Source organism: Fukomys damarensis, unplaced genomic scaffold, assembly GCF_012274545.1.
Source record: "Fukomys damarensis isolate Sample0158 unplaced genomic scaffold, DMR_v1.0_HiC HiC_scaffold_2, whole genome shotgun sequence".
Lineage (NCBI taxonomy): Eukaryota > Metazoa > Chordata > Mammalia > Rodentia > Bathyergidae > Fukomys > Fukomys damarensis.
The window spans coordinates 8,949,087-8,967,207 of NW_022900914.1; the positions used below are offsets into that span (position 1 = coordinate 8,949,087).

An 18,121-nucleotide genomic window follows, 5' to 3' on the forward strand; every position below is an offset into this window, starting at 1 on the left:
ACACGGGCGGGGAGGCGGCCGCCTGCGGACGGTTTACGCCGCGGCGAGAGGGTTACTCCGAGCTGCCGGACCAGTCCCGGTTCACCTATGGTTCGCGGGACGTTGAGGTCTGGTGTGCAGGTGTGGGCGTTTTTTTCTGCCCTCGGTAGGAATATGTCAGAAGACTCACTCTGCACATCCCAAATGGGGAGACCTCAGAATTTCTAGGCCGGAGGCGGCCGCCTGCGGACGGTTTACGCCGCGGCGAGAGGGTTACTCCGAGCTGCCGGACCAGTCCCGGTTCACCTATGGTTCGCGGGACGTTGAGGTCTGGTGTGCAGGTGTGGGCGTTTTTTTCTGCCCTCGGTAGGAATATGTCAGAAGACTCACTCTGCACATCCCAAATGGGGAGACCTCAGAATTTCTAGGCCACTCACTTCGAGAAAACCGCCCTTGAGAGGGGCCGTGTATTGCCCAAGGTGACACGGTGGGAGCAGTGGAGAAATCCTCCGACTTTCCCGTCGGCGCTCTTCCTGCTACACCTGGCCTGCTTAGATTTAGCGTCCCCTCTGCACCTCATGTGATAGTTGTTGCAGTTGGCAAAGGGTGGCTTGTTAAGCCAGAGGCTTGTTCCAGTGCAAATATTTGCAACTTCAAAGAGGAAAAGTGGAGCAGGTGCTACACTAGAAAGTAAAAGTAGCCAGTCCAACTAAGATGATTGTGCGAAGCATTATATTAAGAATTGTATTGGTCTGGTTGGATCTTTTAAACATCTTTTTACAAAATGTTAGAATAGAGAATAGTTGTATCTAGGGAATATCCCTCCGACCCCCATTCTGGGGATTGAACCCGGGGCCTCCTTCATGCTGGGCAAGTGCTTTAGCGCTCAGCTACACCCCCAGCCTTGGGAATGCAGTAGGTACATACTTGAGTGACAGTTTACTGCAGGTGTCATGAGTGAAATGATTTTAGTTACTGTATTACTACGTTTATATGAACTTTGCATAAGAATGCTACTAAATTTATATTTTTTATTCTCTCTTTCAATCTTTTCTTTACACAAAAAGTTGCCAAGAGCAAGTCAAAGTAAGTAAAAGTTTTTAATTTGAATTTTGCTTGTTTGTTAGATTTATTAGCCCAGCTGCTGCCAATATGTCCTTGTGTGTTTAAGCATTTGGCTTTGATTTCGTAAAAGCTGGTTTGAGAGTTACTTATGTGATTATTTTGCCCTTCTCTTTCAAAAACACGGAAGCACCTCAACTTATGATGGGGGTTACCACTGATAAGCCTGTTGTAAGTTAGAAATAATCAGAAACTGAAAATTATAATAAATCTAACTTACAGAACATCATAGCTTAGCAACACCGTCTTCTGTAAGACCTATAGTATATATAGGTCAGTGGTGGTGAACTTACGGCACGCGTGCTGCAGCGAGCTGTTTGTTGTCATTGAACGCTCTGAGAGGTTCGCCATTGCTGGTCTAGGTTATTGGTTGTGGCCGTGATCTTGTGGTGACTGAGAACCACCGCACATCACCAGAGTATCTCATCACTTACTGCTAGCCTGGGAAGACATCAACATTTGAAGTCCAGCTTCTACCGAATGATTTCACACTATGGTAAAACTGAAAAATCATAGATCCAGATGCTTCAGTGAGCATTTGAAAGCTTTGCTTAACTACAGGAGTGCTTCTGTTTTTTCTAGTCCCAGATCTGTAAGTTGACTGTCTTGTTCCTAAAGGAAGCATGGGCCTGTGCTGTTTTGCCTGCCATTGTCTTCCTCTTTCCTCAAACAGTGGACCAGGTGTCATTTGTCAAGAGTCCACTCCAGGAATCTAGCCAAAAAAAACCCAACCTATTATTTTATTACATCCTAGGTGCTTTTTAAAAAATCACTTTTGTATTTGCATTTATAATACAAGCACTCTAAATATGGCAGATGAAAAAAGATTCCTTGGTGTACCAAAGAAACTAGAAATACCAGACTACTATTTCAAAATAATTTTGTTCACAGTAACTGGTGATTTCCTGTGTTAAAGACAGGAAAATTCTATGGGCATGGTAGTGCGTATCTGTAATCCGGCATTTGGGAGACTGAGGCAGGAGAAAAGTGATTTAGCCCAGCCTGGTCTATATAATGGGACTCTATTAAAAAAAAAAAAGTTGAAAATAGCTGTTTTTTTTGGTACCGGGGATTGAACTCGGGGCCTTGCGCTTTCGAGGCAGGCAGTGGAACCACTGAGCCAAATCCCTGGCCCGAAAATAGCTTTTTTTTTAATAACCCAAGACATCAAAAATACCTAAAACTAGAGTTTTTAAAATTAAATGTAGCTGCTGGGGGTTTAGCTCAGTGGTGCTGCTGCCTGTCTCGAAAGCACAAGGACCTGAATTTGATCCCCAGTATAAAAAAAAAAACAAACCAAAAAACAGATAAAATTAAGTGTAGCTGGGTGTGGTGGGGTACGCCTGTAATGCCAGCACTTAGAGGAGGGTGAGGCAGAAGAATTACTGTGAATTCAGGGCCAGCCTGAGCTACAAAGTGAATTCAAAGCCAATCTGAACTAATAGTGTGACCCTGTCTCCAAAAAAAAAAAAATTAAATTTAATGAAAACACTTGTTAATATTTTCCTCCCTGATATCTTTTATTGATTTATGGTTTTCTCATAATCCAGTTGTGTCAAAATTCTCACCCCCAGATTCTGTAGAAGTCTGTAACTTTGGTTTCTGAGGCGTTCCCTGTATCATGTTGCTCGTACCTTCTTGCCACATTTGCTACACATATCTTGTGCGTCACCTTACTTCCATGGCATTAGCTCCTAAAGGACAGACACAGGCATTGAGAGCTTTACTATTCCCAAAATGCTTTCCATAGAGTAAGCACTCGATAGAGATTTGTTGAATCTTTGTAGAATAAAGATTATCATCTATCTTAATCAAATATTGTGTGCCTCTGTGGAAGCACTGTACTGAACATTGAAAGTGATGCAAGGGTATGAAATGTCTTAAATGGTTCAAATTTGTTTTGTACTCACATGAGAAATAACGGTCTGCATGAGGAGCTAAGACACACGATAAAGTAACAGTACAGGTACTAAAAAGTCCAGGGAGGCAAACATGGGCCTTATGATTTGGTTGACTGTAATTTATATGCAGTATGAAGGAGTACAAGCTTTGCACATCAGTGATTTAGAACTTTTAGTCTCTTACTTTTGTCCTTTTCTGATTGTATTCTTATTGCTCGTGCTCTGGAAGAGAGGGCTCTTCTGAGGCAGTCATTTTTACAGTTGCCTGACTAGTCAGTTGTAGTTACCAGTACTTTGTATTTTCCCCTCTTGACATCTGTTCTTTTTTTTTGGGGGGGTACCGGAGATTGAACTTGGGTCCTTACGCTTGCGAGGCAGGTGGCAGAACCACTTGACATCTGTTCTTGAAAGGTAGAAGTCAGGGTAGACCCCTAGTGAGGCTTATTGTTCTTACTCTTTTGGTTAGTTCATTACCAGACTCTCTGTAGGAGGCCAAACTTTGGAATTCAGAATCATTGAAACTTTTTTTGGGGCCGTATTGGGCATTGAACTCGGTCTTGCATGTGCTAGGTGAGCACACTACTATTCAACAACATCCCCAGCCCTGTATTGTTATTTTTTAAATTTTATCTTGAGGCAAATTCTTGCTTAGTTGCCCAGGCTGACCTTGAACTTGAGATCCTCCTGTCTCCGCTCCTGAGTAGCAGGGACAACAGGTTTAAGCCACTGTACCCAGCCTCAGTGTATGTTTAATGGGAAATATAGGCAGTCTTAGAATAGAGCCTTCTTCGGGCCAACTAATGTCCACAACTATATAACTCCACTAAATTCTCCAAATGTGCCATCCCCTCATGACTGAGTTTAGTGTATTTCCTGTACTTGTAACAGTTTACCTTTTAATCTTAGAACTCTTCTGGTGAGAATGGTGAGCCAGGCTGGAACAGGTATTACCTTCAATGCCAGGAGAGGCCGACTCCGGGAGAAACTGACCCTTTTGCATTATGATCCAGTTGGTAAGATTCAGAGAAGTTACTCTGCAAAATGTTTAAATGCTTTCAAGGTCTGTTGCCCACTTTCCAAAATGTCTCTGGTAGTTTTGTGGCCCCTTTGACACTGTAGCGTTCATTGAGCAAATGTGCACTTAATGTTTGTTATGGTGCTAGCCACACCAGGACACAAGGCAGGTTAGTACTGGTGCTCTTGGTACTTACAGTCTGGTTGGGGGAGTGGCATTATGGTGAATGCTCTGAGTGAAATGATGCTGAGGTGTGGGAGGAAGTTGGAGGGAGGCCGGGAGACTTTAGATAGGACAGATTGTGGAAAACTTCTTGAGGTGTAGTTCATCAGCCACATAGAAGATAGGCAGTAGCATTGGGGAAACGAAAAAATTTGGTGGCTTTTTTTCCCCCTTTCTGAGATAGGGTTTGACTTCAACTTGCGATCTTCCTGCCTCAGCCTCCAATTCTGGGATTAGAGGCGTGTGTCACCATACCTGGTTTACAAAGAAATTTTAAGAGAAAGGGAGTGTGTGGTTTTAGAGTGGCAAGTTATGGGCCTCAGATCTGTGATGAAGAAATATAATGTCTTTACATTGGTTCAGGAGAGTGGGAAATTTGGTCTTCCATTTTGTGTCATCCACTAAAATGCTGTAATAAATGGTAACTAGGTCTTAGCAGAGATAAGTATTTGTCTAAAAGAGACTGGTATTCCCAAGGCCAGATTGTCTGCTCAGAAGAACAGTCAGCACCTGATGGCTGTTGGTGGAAGCCCGTTCTGTTTTTCAGTTGATGTGCAGATTTATGCAGAATAATCCAGCATACACACTTTTTTATGTCAGTCCTCTGGATGTTATTTCATTTTTTGTGCTGTTTATAATTGCTTCTTAATAAGAGAAAGGCTGAACTAATGTGAGAAGACATTTATAAAATGCTCTGAGAAGCCCGATTATCAGCTTTAAATTGCTTGAGTTCTGTTCTTTAATAAAAGTAAAATTCTTTGCTGTTTTTTATGGTGTTCATATTTCTGATCATTATTATAATAAAAGGAAATTCTAGGTTATACTTGATTAAAAAAAATCTTAATTTCGGGATAATTCATCTGTTGGAAAAATTATTAGAATGGTAAAGTTTGACACTGGATTGCTATACTGTTATTCTCCCTCTGATTTCTTTATATAGCTGGTAAAAACTCAAAATGATAAACTGTGTAGTAAAGTAATTGTTTTTCTGCTATTTTAGCTCTTTTACCATTTATTTTTAGGAATTTGTGTAGTACTAATGTTGATTGAATAACTTATGATATTTTAAGTATGAAATGTATTAGAGTTTTTATTCTTACTGTGGAGATGGTATTGGGAACTTATTTTTGGTCAGATTGACTTTTAGGATTTGAGATTGGGAAAGGATATAATCTTATACCATTGTGATCATACATAAGAAGTGGGAGAAAAAGATTCACATATAAATTTCTAATAGACAGAACTTTGCTAATAAGGAATGCTCTCAAGTCTTGACAGCACAACGTTATCTTTTCTGAAGAAGTGAACGTTTTGTTTAGCAGAGTGGCTGGGTTTCTGCCCACCTGCTGGATGTCCTGCAGACTTCCACGATGAAGATGTTGGTTTGGCCTGCTCTTTTGCCCAGGGTACCAAGTAGTCTGGTAGTTTCCTCAGCATATTTTATTGCAGTGAGTAAAGTTGGTTGGAGGATATTGTCTTGTTAGTTTATTTTAGGAAGGAAATCAGGAAAGGAAACATTCCCAGTTACCTGAGCATTTCATAGAACACCCTCTGCCAAGAAGTGGCTGCATCTGCCAGTCAGGCTCCTTTTTCTTTTATAAAACTCGATGCTGATTTCCAAGGAGGAAGGATTAAGTGCTGAGGCATAAGCTTATTAAACTTTGTTTATCATAAAGAGAATGAAACTTGTCAGTTTTAATTTCTTGCATGACTAAACAAGACAATAAAGACTTTAATTGAAATAGAATAGATTTAGGTCAGCTGTAGGGAAAGAATTTGACAGATTCATTTTTCTATGAATTAAGCAGCAAATATTGTGACAGAAAATTAACTTATGTTTATGGTTGTAGGTAGCATGGTGTCATTTCAACTCTGCTAATGCATATCGCTTGCTCACTGTGTACCTGGCGGCAGCTCCGTAAAGGAGATTGGAACTGAGAAGGAAACTGAGGGTCGAACATTTTGAGAAGTTTGGCCAGGAACTCAAAGCTGATGCATAGTAGAGCCAAAGTTTGAACCCAATCCTTCTGACTCCAAATCTTGCCTTTTCTGTTACACAGAGCTGACTTCATCTTCTAAAACTTCTAGTTTTGTAAAATCAGAACCACCCTCTGTGGTCACCCTAGCACTCAAGACCTTGGAGCCTGACTGGCATTCCTGCCCCTTCCTGTTTTAGTTCATTCAAATGCTGCTCTCGCTTAGGGGCCAAGCTTTGCCTCTCCTTGAGTGCTCTGTCACCATCGCTGTCCCCTTTGGTCTGTAGGTTCTTAGGGGGTTTGCTGGACATTCGTAGGGGCACTCATGGCGTACTGTTATATTAAATAGGGTTCTCTTACAGTGGGTAATCTCCAGGTATAGTTGCATGGAATAACATATTCATTCTTTGAATTAAAGGGATGGATACAGGGAATGTAAGACTTTTCCTGAATAAAGCTTTGTTTTACTAATTTTAGTTACTCCTGGTTATTTTAATAGTCTCCTAAAACAAGCTCAATGTGGTGGCACACACCCGCAATCCCAGCACTCTGGGCAGCTGAGGCAGGAAGATTGTGAGTTCAAGGCCACTTGGGTTACATAGAGATTTCCAGGCCAGCCTGGACTACATAGTGAGACCCTGTCTCCAAAAAAAGAAAAGTCTCTTGATACCTTTTCAGCGTGACAAGTTCCCTTTTTATTCTTCCCTCCCCACCTTTTTGCGGGTGTTGGGGATTGAACTCAGGGCCTTTGCATTGGGCTATATCCCCAGCCTTTTTGTTTATTTTTAAAAATTACGTTTATTGGAACATTTTAGGTACACACAATGATCACATTCATCATAGGGAATTTGTATCTGTACATGATACACCTTGATTTTTTTTTCCCATTCCCTTTCCCTTCAAACCCTCTACCCCTCCTCATTTACAAAAGCTTTGTTCCATTCTTTTCCTTTTCTCATTTTTTCTTTTCTTCTTTTCTTTGTCCCACCCCTTCCTTTCTTCCCCTTCCCCTTTGAACATTTTCTTCCTGTTTCACAATATTATACATTTTTGTCCTCATTTTGTCCCCAGAGAACCTATTTGGTATCTACACGTGTGTCTGATTTATTTCACTTAAGAGTATGAGTACGGTCTCCAGGTGTATTCATTTAGGTATAAATGTCTCATTTATCTTATGGCTGAGTAGTACTCCATTTTATGAAAAACCCCACATCTTCGTTATTCATTCACCATTGATGGACACTTGAGCTGTTTCCAAGATTTAGCTATTACAAACTGTGCTGCTGTAAATATGGCATCCTAAGCTTTTTACAATATTTTATTTTGAGACAGTGTCTTGCTAAGTTCCTCTAGGTGGGCTCAAACTCGGTGATCTTCCTGCCTTAGCCTCCTAGAGTGCTAGGATCACAGGCCTGTGCCACCATGCCTGGGCCATATTCCCTCCCAACCTGGCTCCCTTTTTGGGGTACTGGGGATTGAACCCTGGGCCTTGCACTTACTAAGCAAGCACTCTACCATTGAGTTACAACTTCAACCCTTTAAACCCAGTTTTAAACTTCCATACAGAGAAACATGAAGGAAATATTTCTTGTAATTAACAAGATTGTTTGATGGGAAAATATCTTGGTTCTTTACTAACATCATATAATGCAAGATGTAATATTTTCGTTGAAGTCTTAGGATGGTTGGTCATACTTATATGATTTGAAGTATGTGAATACTTCCCTTATGTACAATGTCTGTGTTTATATTTTTATTAATTTTAATAGGTATAATTCCATTGGTTAATGGTTCTTAAAGCCACTTTCCCATCAGATTGTCTGTTTATTTATTTATTTCGTTTTTTTGAGACAGAGTCTTACTACGTAGTCCAGGCTGACCTTGAACTCACTGTGATCCTCCTGCCTCAGCCTCCCAATTGCTGAGATTACCGGTGTGCAACATGACACCTGGCTGTAGTTTTAAAAAATATAGTCTTCCAGTTTTACTCTACCGTAATGAACTAAAATTATGATAGGGTGGAGGTGAGAAATAGGAGTGTATTTTAAATAAGTTCCCTAGCTGCCACCTCCCATTCTCCTTGTGGGCAAGTGCTGTTTCACTGAGCTGCATCCCCAGCCCTAATTTGTAATCATAGACAGTTTGGGAATCTCAGGTAGAGTCTCTCTTTGTATGGTGGGGATAAATGCGTTGTTAGGTCACAGCCCTTTGAGTTTCTAGATTTTCCTAGGCTGTGCTTTTTGGTTTATTGATTTTTGGCATTAGGTGGAATTAAGTGGCAGGGAGGAGCTGGGGCATGGGCAGTTAATGGCAGGCCAAGGGGCATCCTGGGAGTATGGAAGCCCTGTTTCCTAGCATCTACCAGGCTTTCCTCCGGGTGGATGGCCCTCTCTTTTGGTTTTGCTTCAGGGAACTACTCTGCAATATGTATAATGTTGGGGTTTTGGTTGTAATACTCTCTTACCAAGCTAGTGTTCATGTGGGGTATACTGAATGGCTCCGGGAGGTAGAGTTGCCACGGTATCTGTTCTTTCCACCAGGCTGTTAGCTCTCTTCTGTGGTCTGCTCAGTTCTTACTGATGTTTTGGAGTCCAGCTTCCAGCCTGCTACAGTGGATCTCTATCAGCTGGGTGGAGACACCCAGTGTTTTCCATTTTTGCTTCTGTTTTTGTATGTGAATATTTCAAGTTGATTGAATATGACCCGAGGGTGCCAGCTATTGAGTCTTCTCTTGTTTTCCTAGCTGTTTCTCCCATCGTCTCTGGGCTCTGTGATTGAGGAGCTGAATTCGCAAGTCCGCTCCATTCTACTGTCACAGGAATAGTAAAATACCAAAAAGCAGAGGCATTTGGGTGCGATACATACTTTTAATAAAAATGATGACATTTGAATTTTCTGCTACAGTCCCTTTTTCTCCCCCCTACAGTGAAAAAAAAAGTCCTCTTTGTGGAACAGAAAAAAGTACGCTCTCTCTAAACAATGGATTGAAATGAATTTGATTTATAAATGAGAAGACTGAGGGCGGGATTCTGCTTCAGAAACCCCACAGCCTGTAATAAAAGAAGAGGAAACGGCATGGCATCAACTGCCTCCTGTGATTTGGAGGCCATTGTGAAAGGGAACAATGTGGTGAAAGAAAGTTCTCCATATTAGGACAAATATCATTGTATCACATTTATTTGTCTTTCTGGATATTTTTATAGCCCTTAATAAAAATATTAAAATAGCCTGTGCTATTGTCTCTTAGTGATGTCTTCCTCCACTATTTGAAATTTAGAAATCAAACACATTACCAAGAAATAGACATTGTTTCATATAATAAAAGACGTTTTTCCATGATGAGACCTGTGTAAGAGCTTCTAGGATGCTCCTCCTAGTACTTCATAGAAAAGGTAGAATAGCACTCCAGGTGATCTTAAAAAAACTCCCATGTAATAACAGTGGGTTAAAGATGGATGACAGGGTGAACAGGAAGGATGAGAAAGGAAACAGAGAACTTAGGGTTTTGATTTGTGCTTGTATAATTAAGAAAAATGCCATTGATTCCTATTCTTAATCCCAGATCACCAAAGCAGTAGCTAGGAATTTTTAGAGACAGCTTTGGACTCCTTATCCTCTAGATCTCTAAGAGGAGGCTGGCCATGGTGGCACACACCTGTAATCCCAGTACTCCAGAGGCTGAGGCAGGAGGATCGCTGAGTTCAAGGCCTGCCTGGGCTACACAGTGAGACCCTGTCTCAAATCAGCCAACCAACCAAACAAGTAAACTAAGTGGAGCTATATTATGTTTCCATAAAGCTACTCTACTCCTAGGCTTCTGGAGCATGGTGGCTAGAGCTAAACTAGCTTGGAAATTCCACTGATAATCCTGAAGTTCAGATAAGAGCGACAGTACTGCCGGGCTTGGTGGGGCACACCTGTCATCCCAGCACCAGGAGGCTGAGGCAGGAGGCTCGCTGTGAGTTTGAGACCAGCCTGGGCTACATAGTGAGTTCCAGGTCAGTCTCACTACATAGTAAAACCCTGTCTCAAAAAAAAAAAAAAAGGAGTGACAGTACCGCCCTGCCCAGATGCATGTACTTTCTCAGGCTATTGTTTCCTGAAAATTTTCAAAACCAGTTTTTCCCTTTATCTTTCAAATTTCTTTCTGAAAGGGTCGTCTAAGAAGCACATGGCTTTTTCCCTTTAAGCTTTACTAGTTTACGTCCTACCTCAGTGAAAACCCTTGTGTGGGAGAATGATAAAGAATGCTCAGCCTGGCCAAAGCATTAAGAAACCAGTGCTGTCCCAAAATAACAGGTGTTCCCTCCCCAGGCCCAGTCTATGCCTCTTGAAGAAACACAAGAGTAGCTTTGTGGAGATGGAATTAGATGTAAACAGTTGTTGAGTCTTAAGTGCTGTGGCATTATAGTCAGCTATTTTATGGCATCTTTTATGAAAGCTCTGGTTCAAAGCAGTAACAGGTGAGATCTTGGCTATTTTTAGGTTGAAATTGTGTACAACAGTCCTGGATAACAAGGAAAATCTTTTATATGATCCTAGCTAAATCAATGTAAAGGGTCTGTGCCATACTCCGATCATTTTAGAAAACAAAAGCCTTAACATCTGGCCTAACAGATGACCTGTTTATCCAGCCCTTAAGCCAGATGTGAGTGTTCACATCTGTTGCTGACACACTGAAATATTTCAATAAATACTCAAAGTTCTGGCTTACTGTATCACAGGTTTGACAACTTAGCTTTACTTTGGCAGTCTTTCTTTTTGGGTATGGGGATTGAACTCAAATCCTTGTGCTTGCAAGGCAGGTGGTGGAACCACTGAGCTAAATCCCCAGCCTTTTTTTTTTTTTAAAGGGGGAAAGATTTATTTAGCTTACTGTTTGTAGAGGTTTCAGTCCATAATCAGCTGGCTCCAAGGCAGGGTGGCAAAAGGGCAACAGTTCATGGCAACCCAAAGGTGGCAAAGCAACAAGAGAATTTAACAGCAACTTTTATTCAGACAACTGGGATTAGGGTGGTGCCAAACCATCGTGTGGTGGTTTAATCACATGTTCTTAATCCTAGCACCAAAGTCTCTAGATTCACCCACTTCTGAAAAAGACTGCATGAAGCTTTGGGGGGACATCTAGACAAGCCATAACATTCTGCCCCTGGCCTCCCAAAGACTCACGCATATCTCTTCATGCAAAATGTAAAAAAAAATAGCCCATCTCTAAAAGTTGCCAAAGTCCTAACAGTTTCAGCATTGCTGAAAAGTTCAAATCCAAAGTCTCTGAGGTTGAAAGCAGACCGTTAGCTGCAAGCCTGTACAAATGAAAAGAAAGTTAACACTTCCAACATTCAATGGCACAAGATAGATACTATCATTCCATAAGATCATGGACAGGATACAAGAAGTAGGAACAAGTCAAGTCCAAAATCCACCAGGGCAAACATTAAATCCCACAGTTCCACTTCTAGCATCCTTGGCCATCTGTGTGGCAAGTTGTGAACTCCAAAGGGCTTTGGTGACTCCGCCCCTACAGCACTGCTGGTGGTTGTAGCTCCAGTGGCTTCTCTCTTGGGCAGGTTCTGACCCCTCTTTGAAGTTTTCCTCAGATGATCCATGGTCCTGGCTTCTCCAAACTTCTCAGTTCTCCACTGCACCTTTGATTTCACACTCACAGCTTCACACACAGCCCTCTTGGGCACACTGGATGGCCTTGGAGGCCTTCTTCCGAAATCTGGGTGGAAGCCTTCCTAACCCCACAACTCTTCCATTCTGCATGTACCTAAAACCATTGCCATGTGGATGACTCGCTGGAGCAGTAGTAGCCAGTCTTTCCACTCTCTTGGATGTAAGGGTTGAGAATCTGGATGGCTGAGCACTCTAAATCCAATTGGAGGGGCAAATTCGTTAGGGTGCTGCCATTCTGGAACATGGTGCTCTGGATCTCATTTCTCAAAGCAAAGTCTTCCACCTGTGCAATTTTGAAGCTGCAAAGGGTGGAGTCCTGCTGCTTCTTGTATGCCCTCAGGCCATCTTTTCTATTCTGTTCCTTCTCAGCAGTCAAGATCTCTGCTGTGTTTTTGCAGTCCACAGCTTTACTGGAGCTTCCTTTCTGGCCAAACTCAAAATCATTCTGCTGGGCTTTTGCTCTTGATTCTCAACACAGATTTGGCCAGAAGCCCCCAACAGCAGCCATGCCAGGGGCTCAACGTTAGCATGCTTTGAAATTTCTTCTGTGAGATTAAGTAATCCACCACCCTTAATCTCAGTCTCAAGCAGTCTCTGGACATGAGCAAAATGCAGACAAACTTTCTGCTAACCCATAACACACATGTCTGGAGTCCAACAGCCAGTGCAATCCTTCCTAGCAGAAACATCACCAAGCCTGGACCTTACAGCTTCTGATCTGAGTGATGACCAGAACTTCCCATACAGAACAGCCTAAGGTATTCTAGCTCTGCTTCTTCAGCCAGCATCTTTGAATCTTTCTTAACTCTTCTTCCCACAAGCCAGTTCCAAAGGTTTTTGAGCCTCATGGTCAGTAATGTCACAGCAATGACTCGACTTTTCTGGTACCAAATTTTGTCTTAGTTACTTTTCTCTTGTCACTGAGACAAAATACTCAACACCCACAGGGAGAGGGGAAGGGGTTTATTTAGCTTACAGTTCACAGAGGTTTCAGTCCATAATTGGCTGGCTCCAAGGCAAGGTGGCAGAGGGGCAACAGTTCATGGCAGCCTGAAGGTAGCAAAGTAGCAAGAGATACTTTGACAGTCTTAAGTTCAAGAGTACCAGATGCCTCTCCCAGAAGGTGCATGGGAGATCATTCCTATGTCCCTTTGCTTTCTTGGACATTCTCTGCTCTGGCGCTCAACACCTGATGGCAACCCAATAAGATGGCAAAGCAGTAAGAGAATTTAACAGGAACTTACTCTTTTATTTGGACTACTGGGATTAGGGTGGTGCCATACCATCGTGTCACTAATCACACATCCTTAATCCTAGCACCAAAAGCTCTAGATTGTGGTGCACACATAACATTAACAATACGTTGACAATAGCATTTGCTGGCCTTGAAGAGTGGTAATGTTTGCACAGATATGGATTATGGAATCCAATTGTAGTTGCCTGGAATGCCTGGAAAGTAAAAGGATTGTTATTTACAAATGAAAGCTTGAAGATTTAGTAAATGGGCATAATATTTGCAAAGAAAAAAAGGTTTTCTAGTAAGTGTTTGCTAAGATTGGCCACCCACAAATACATTTTATTTCCAGGTATATTTATTTGGGGGTTAACAGCATTCAAAACAGAGTAAGTGGAAGGTCTTTTTTGTATGGATAGGATGACTGTGTTCCTGTGGTCTTGACGCTCACTGCTGCGATGAAATTGGATCTCTTGAGCATTTCTTCCAAGGACAGATTTGGGTAGTAAGCCAGGTAGAAGGCCAAGGCTCCCACAAAACTGTCACCAGCACCCTGTAACAGAAAGCACAGTTGTGAAGATAAGCAGATAGTCAATCTTGCCCAGTGTATTTTAAAATTACTTGAATAAATAAAGATGTACAGAAAAGATACAAGTGCAGAAAGTTTCCACATACCTCTAATATCTTATGGTGATATGTTCACTATAATTAATGAGATAATATTGATATATTAGCTGAAATCCATACTTTATTCAGATTTTTAGTTTTTGCTTAATGTCCTTTTTTTGTTTCAGGATCCCGTCCAAGATAACAATTTACATTTAATTGTTGTGTTTTCTTAGACTCCTTAGATTACCACTTTCTTAGACATTATTTTTGATGACTGATAGTTTTGATGAAGACTGGTCAGGAATTTTGTAGAATGGGTTTCAATAGGGATTTGTCTGTTTTTCTTATGGTTAGAGTATGATTTTGGTTTTTGTAAGGAAAACCATTCTTGCCGTATCAAGTGTCTGTACTACCAACACGACCTGTCACTGATGTTAACCTTGGTCACCTGGCTAAAATAGGCTTTGCCATGTTTCTCCTCTGTGAAGTCACTTGCTTTCTCTTTTCATATTGTATTTCTCTGAGGCAAATCCCCATGTGTGTACCATTCTTAAGGGGTGAGAAGATATACCTGAAGTTATGCTGTGTTTCCTTGAGGGTAGAGTATTGATGTAAACTGTTTTGAATTATTCTGCATGTGAGATCGGTCTCTTTTCTCCTATTTATCCAGTCGCTTATTTATATCAGTATGAGCTCATGGATATTTATTTGGGCAATTACCCAATACATTATTTTGTTGTTCAAACTGTTCCAGCCTTGGCCACTGGGAGCTTTTTTCATTTGGCTCCCAGGCCCCCACATACACACGGCTCAATCATTCTGTTTTTGAAAGCTTGCTTTCTTGTATATTACAAGATGCCCCAGGCTTATCTTGTATATTCACTGCCTAACCCCAGAATTAGTCATTTCTCCATTACAAATGCATGTAGAGTGGTGAGAGACGTTCAGATGTTATCCTTAAACCAACTACAGGGGCTTGGCTGATTTCTTTCCATTTTCCACTATCCAAGTCGGAGAAGGACATAGAGAAGCAGAGAGAAAACACCATGAAGTCTATTGTCCTCTGCCTCCAGATAGGGAGACACCTCCTCGTGTGTTCATCTGACAGCTATGCTTAAAGCAATTTAAGTGTCACCACACAGTCTCACTTGAAAAAATGCTGGCATTCAACACCTGTCAGGAGCATTTCCAGTTTTTCACTGTTGCTGGTTCCTTAGACCCAAGACTCGAATAACAAATCCTGAGGCTGTTGTTCAGCTCTCCCCGGACTGTGTCAACTATAGCTGAAGTACTCAGAGAGCCATGTGCTCAGCACAGTGTCAGGCAATAGGAAAGAAGCGAAATCCACCGTAGATTAAGGGCTGACTACTGTGGGAATTCAGAACTGCGTTAGATATTATGATTGGAAGAAAGCCTCCTTTGAAGAAGGAAGTCCTTATAGTCCAAGCCAGATTTCTAGAGACAAGGCAGGTCTTAAAGAACAAAGATATGAGAGGAAGGATCAGAATGAACAGAAATCCAGGTGTAGTGGCACACACCTGTAAACCCAACACTCTGGGACGCTAAGGCAAGAGGATCGCCAAGTTCGAGGCCAGCTTGGGCAATTTAGTAAATCTCAAAATAGGAAATAAAAAGGGTGGGGGGATGTAGTTCGGTAGTAGAGTGTCCCAGGTCAAATCTCCAATACCAGGGGGGAAAAAGCCATGGAAAACTCTTAAGACTCCAAATCCTGAGTCCTCCTTACATTACACACAAAATTAAATGACAGGCAGGTCAAGTGGCTGTGGTAGTCCATGCCTGGCCCAGTGTTCTGGAAGCTGAGGCAGAAGGATCACAAGTTTTAGAGAATTACTGAGATCCTGCCTCAAAATACAAAAGAGCTTACTGTACTTTTTCCATAAACATGTCTTATTAGTACAGTACACATGAATTTTACAGAGCATTTGGTTTTGTTGTTGTGTGTGCCCTCTGACTGAACAACCCTGGTCCTAGGACTTCAACAGAATCTGAAGTTCCTCTACCTTAGGGATCTACACACAGATATGCCAACGGCGGCATTGTCTCTGAAGGCAAACCACTGACTATCAAGTAGGAGGATGGGTGAATAAATGATATATTCTTATTATGGAAAAGTATGCAGTTTATGCAGGAGAAATGTCCATTAGTTAAACTAAAAAAGGTGTCGGTAGAATCTCATTTGGAGGGGAATGAGAGAAGGAAAAAAGAAAAGTACCGATATTATATGAGTGTGCATGTATTTTTTAAGAACACAGAAGAATAAAGATAGATATGTATCAAGTTGCTACATTTGTTTTTCTTATTTGCAGGGTATGAGGGCAGTATTCTTTTTACCTTTATCTTGATTTGCTATAAGCTTATAATAATTTTTTAAAACAAATCTAAGATAGTAAAAATATATAATGACCTCTGTGGCTCCTTTTGACCTTGCAGCTTGACCAAACAGGGCACATGGCTGAGGGGAAACATTCTTGCATCATGGACAGGAATTAGTTTACATGCTTCTGCTGGCTAACAGGGTATTTAGCTGGCTGCAGACAAGACTTTCAAAAAAAAAGTTTAGAACAGTTATACCATGTCCCAAGTTCTCATCTGTGGAAATCAATTAAGTCATTCTTGTAGAAGAATGGAATGAGCAGCGGTCACTAGAGACTGGGGAGGGGGCAAGGACATAAGTTAATAAAGGACATCAAAACACAGAGTGGAGGAATTTTGGTTCTTCTCTGGCACAGTAGGGTAGCTAGCTGTTAAAACAGTCTATGATCTAAAGTGACTAGAAGAGGGTGACGTTCCCAGTGCAGGACAGTGATGAGGGCTGAAGAGGTGGAAATGCTCATCACCTTGATTTGATGATACACATTGCATTCCTACACCGAACTTCCGGAAGGTACCCAAGAAGGATGTACTAACATTATGTCTCAATTTCAGAATTTATAAGAAAAAGTAAAGGAAATATTTTGATCCCGGTACCAAAGCAAGCAAGCAAGCAAGCAAGCAAGCAAGCAAACAAACCAACAAAAAACAAAGTAAAGGAAATATTGTTCTGGCATGTGAAAACATCCTATTAGAACTGTTTAAATTGCTTTTCACCATTGCCAAAGCCAGTGAAGCAGTTTGGCAGAACTGCATATGCTACAAGCATGATTTGGGCATCGAGGATTTTCACAACTGGATTTCTTTTCATTCACAGTACTCTGCACTACTGAGAGACAGCAAAATTAAGTTCTTCCTGTACTAAAATGGGAGGGAGGGTTCCAGATAGAATGGCTGTCATCAAAAAGATAACAACTGCTGGTGAGGATGGGGAGAAATGGGGAGTTCTCACGTGCTGCTGGTGGGACTGTAAGTTAGCACAGCCATCATGGAAGACAGTGTGGACAGTTCTCAATGAACTAAAACTATCCTGTGGCCCAGCAGTTCCACTACTGCATATACACCCAAAGGAGGTGAAATCTTTACACGAAGAAGACACTTGCACCCCTGTTTGTTGCAGCACTAATTACAACAGCCCAAACATGGAGCCAACACAAATGCCTTTCAATGGAAGAAGAGAGAGAGAAAATATGGCACTTTTATACAGTAGAATGCTACTCAGTCACAAAAAAGAATGACATTCTGTTATTTACAGCAACATGGATGGAAGTAAAAAATGTTATGCTGAATGAAACAAACCAGACATGGGAAGACAAATAGCAGATGTTCTCACGTATGGAAAGCAGTAAGTCAACCTGTACCAGTACGAGATGAAACGCAGACACTAGTGACAGGGCAGGGGAAGCAGAAAGAAATTAAAAGGAACTGAAGTATTGCGTCATGAGGGCACTGACCTCACTGAAATCCACTGATGGGCTCATAGCTGAACGGCTGTGAGGAGGCGAGGCTTAGTTGGAGGAAGTGGGTCACTGGAGTTGTGCCTTTGCAGGGTATGTGTTGTCCCTACCCTCCCTCGGGCCCTTTCCTGGTCTGTCTGTGGCCCGGTGCCAAAAGGTGAGCAGCTTTGCTCTGCCACTGCTTTCTGCCCCGATATTTCTGCCTCATCATGAGGTGACCCTGGACTGAAATCTCCGAAATCATGAGCCAAAATACCTTCTTCCGTGTTTTTCTCAGGTGTTTGGTCACAGAGATGAGATGCTGACAAACGTGCTGGGTCGGGGTGGGGGATTTAGCTCAGTGCCACTGCCTGCCTCACAAGCACAAGGTCCTGAGTTCAATTCCTGGTACCAGGAGAAAAAAAAAAAAAGAACATGCTGTGTTAAAAAATATATAAATTCGGGCCAGGGATTTAGCTCAGTGGTTCCGCCACCTGCCTTGCAAGCACAAAGACCCAAGTTTGATCCCTGGTACCAAAAAAAAAAAAAAAAAAAAAAAA

The 18,121-nt window shown here is 41.7% G+C and overlaps 3 protein-coding genes across 3 annotated transcripts in view; 2 read left to right on the top strand and 1 right to left on the bottom strand.

Moving 5' to 3' along the window:
* Mrpl33 (mitochondrial ribosomal protein L33) overlaps positions 1 to 9,453 on the top strand; it is a 10,269-nt gene extending 816 nt beyond the window's left edge. The window contains exons 2-4 of the mRNA XM_010604710.3: positions 1,047 to 1,065; positions 3,909 to 4,015; positions 9,142 to 9,453. Coding sequence (XP_010603012.1) covers positions 1,047 to 1,065; positions 3,909 to 4,015; positions 9,142 to 9,191 — 176 coding nt within the window. The 3' untranslated portion in view covers positions 9,192 to 9,453. The remainder of the gene's footprint in view (positions 1 to 1,046; positions 1,066 to 3,908; positions 4,016 to 9,141) is intronic.
* Positions 3,962 to 18,121, top strand: part of Babam2 (BRISC and BRCA1 A complex member 2) — a 471,740-nt gene continuing 457,580 nt past the window's right edge. The window contains exon 1 of the mRNA XM_010604714.3: positions 3,962 to 4,015. The gene's annotated coding sequence lies outside the window, so the exon portion shown is untranslated. The remainder of the gene's footprint in view (positions 4,016 to 18,121) is intronic.
* Positions 12,877 to 18,121, bottom strand: part of Rbks (ribokinase) — a 94,248-nt gene continuing 89,003 nt past the window's right edge. The window contains exon 8 of the mRNA XM_010604711.3: positions 12,877 to 13,678. Coding sequence (XP_010603013.1) covers positions 13,505 to 13,678 — 174 coding nt within the window. The 3' untranslated portion in view covers positions 12,877 to 13,504. The remainder of the gene's footprint in view (positions 13,679 to 18,121) is intronic.